General features: G+C 56.0%; 1 protein-coding gene across 2 annotated transcripts; it reads right to left on the bottom strand.

Moving 5' to 3' along the window:
• Positions 1-271: 271 nt before the first annotated feature.
• Positions 272-1,491, bottom strand: LOC108518227 (39S ribosomal protein L4, mitochondrial-like). 2 transcript variants are annotated; one of them, XM_017856480.1, is made up of 4 exons: positions 1,446-1,491; positions 1,144-1,308; positions 991-1,057; positions 272-903 (listed from the first exon to the last, which is right to left on the bottom strand). In XM_017856480.1, exons 2-4 carry the CDS (start codon positions 1,198-1,200, stop codon positions 749-751), a joined length of 279 nt encoding a protein of 92 aa, XP_017711969.1. In that variant the 5' UTR covers positions 1,201-1,308; positions 1,446-1,491; the 3' UTR covers positions 272-748. The 2 variants fall into 2 exon arrangements, with proteins under 2 accessions (XP_017711969.1, XP_017711968.1); XM_017856479.1 differs by having other exon boundaries at positions 1,144-1,488.
• Positions 1,492-2,000: the final 509 nt, after the last annotated feature.

The raw sequence follows: 2,000 nt of genomic DNA, 5'->3' as shown, positions 1-2,000 counted from the left end.
CAGGATGGAGTGCAGTGGCACGACCTTGGCTCACTGCAAGCTCCGCCTCCGGGTTCACGCCATTTTCCTGCCTCAGCCTCCCGAGTAGCTGGCACTACAGGCGACCGCCACCACACCCGGCTAATTTCTTTTTGTATTTTTAGTAGAGACAGGGTTTCACCGTGTTAGCCAGGATGGTCTCGATCTCCTGACCTCGTGATCCGCCTGTCTCGGCCTCCTAAAGTGCTAGAATTACAGGCGTGAGCCACCGCGCCCAGCATGGCCCCTACATTTTCTTAGAGATGTTATGAACAGCAGGTTAACTAAAATGCAAACAGCCTCTTCCAGGCACCTAGGAATGGTTTAGTCTCTTTAGTGCTCTTATTTGCAAAAAACAGTTAACAAAGATTATCAGCATTTCTATAAAACTTATTATGTGCCAGAATTAAGTCATTTACTCATCACAGCAACCTCCCGAGCGCTGACAAAATAGGGACACTGAGGCACAAGAAGTGAAGGCAGGATTTGAACCTAATAAGTCGGGCTCCAGAGTTCTGTCTCCCTAACCCTTAGAAGATGTCACCTCTCAGGCTTCAATCTCACACAGCGCTACAGAAGGGGAAACTGTCATCATCCCCCTTTGACAGGTGAAGAAAAGGAGGCTGTAGAAATCCAGCACTTTTCCAACGGTACAAGCCCAAAGTCATCCTGACTCCTGAACTTCCGCTCTTCATCCCTCCGCCACTCAGTTCACCATTACAGTCCTCGCTCACCTGGGCGCGGTGGCGAAAATATCGGGGTGCAGGTCAGCCAGGCCCACGCGCTCCTGCTCGAAGCCTCGCAAGGACTCGACCCAGGCCTGCACCGGGCGTCGATGAGCGGGTACTGGGAGCTCGACTTTGCGCAGCACGGGCTCCGGGAGACCTGGAGCGACGGCGGGGGTCAGGGGTTAGGGTCAAGGGTCACACCTCTCTGTCGCTGCCCATCCTGGAGCCACCCCGCTTGCCTTACCCTCGCTCGCCACCTGCTCCGGGTTCTCGGTAGGATGCGCTGCCTCTTCCGCCAGCGAACTCAAGCCCTGCAAGGGGTGGACGAAAGTGAGAGACGACCCCTGGACACCCCCAAATTTCGTCCTTCGACCATGCTTCCAGCCCCTGGCCTCACCCTGCAGCCCGTAGGCCGAAGCCAGGTGCGCGCCCCGGCCCGGACCAACTGCAGCATCGCCTCGCAGCCTCCCACGCCGCGGGAGGTCAAGGCCACTGGAGCCTCGCGCGGCGCCGATGGATGACGTCACACACGCGACGCCGCCCGACCCGCCGCGGCTCACCCCTGGAAAGCGGGGTGTGCAAAACCGAAGATGGAGGGGGTCCGACCTGGCGTGCTCAGACCTCCACCCCAGGACTAATCCCCAGACCCAATTTTCACTCTTGCCTCAAGGACCCCCCCACAACACTAGGTAACCGGACCTCACAGCAAGAAGCCCCAGCTTCCGTAGGCCTCGCCTACTTTGGGGCCCGCCTCCTACGAGCGGTGCAGGAATTCAGCCAATGAGACCTCTCTGGCCCAATTCAGCCAATGACCGCTAAGCCTGAAGGAGCGGCCCCCGCCCATAAGTGGGCAGTTCTGGAGTGAGCAACTAAACAATACAACCAATAACGCTTAAGCTTTTACTGTTGGTCCCGCCCACCGGGCCACGCCTTCATTCCGCCTCCAAGGCTCTTGGAGATGGTTTTTACTTTATCCAGTTAATGTCGTTTTTTTAAAATTTGTTTAAAGGAAGAAGGTTTGGGCCTGCCAGACCATGCCTCCCAGTTTAGATTCCCCACGGCAGGGCTATGTACCCCCGAAACCCCTCAGATTAGTTATTTGTGTCCCCTACCCCCTAGACCAGGGTCCTGTACACTCTCAGACTTTCTAGGGCTCTCCAAGCACAGAACAAAAGTGGGGAGTCCACAGATCCTGGACTGCCTCCCTTGTCACCACCTAACAAATCCGAATGTTCATTTTTAGTTTCTTTGTTT

This window comes from Rhinopithecus bieti, unplaced genomic scaffold (assembly GCF_001698545.2).
Source record: "Rhinopithecus bieti isolate Rb0 unplaced genomic scaffold, ASM169854v2 scaffold_45014, whole genome shotgun sequence".
Taxonomy (NCBI): Eukaryota; Metazoa; Chordata; class Mammalia; order Primates; family Cercopithecidae; genus Rhinopithecus; species Rhinopithecus bieti.
This window is presented reverse-complemented; position numbering and strand designations above follow the sequence as displayed.

Excerpts from the sequence above, each read along its gene's own strand:
- LOC108518227 (XM_017856480.1), bottom strand. The coding sequence starts at position 1,200 with ATGCTGCAGTTGGTCCGGGCCGGGGCGCGCACCTGGCTTCGGCCTACG. Across the intron at positions 1,058-1,143 it reads TTCGGCCTACGGGCTGCAGG|GGCTTGAGTTCGCTGGCGGA; the intron begins GTGAGGCCAGGG and ends CACCCCTTGCAG. Across the intron at positions 904-990 it reads GGAGCAGGTGGCGAGCGAGG|GTCTCCCGGAGCCCGTGCTG; the intron begins GTAAGGCAAGCG and ends CCGTCGCTCCAG.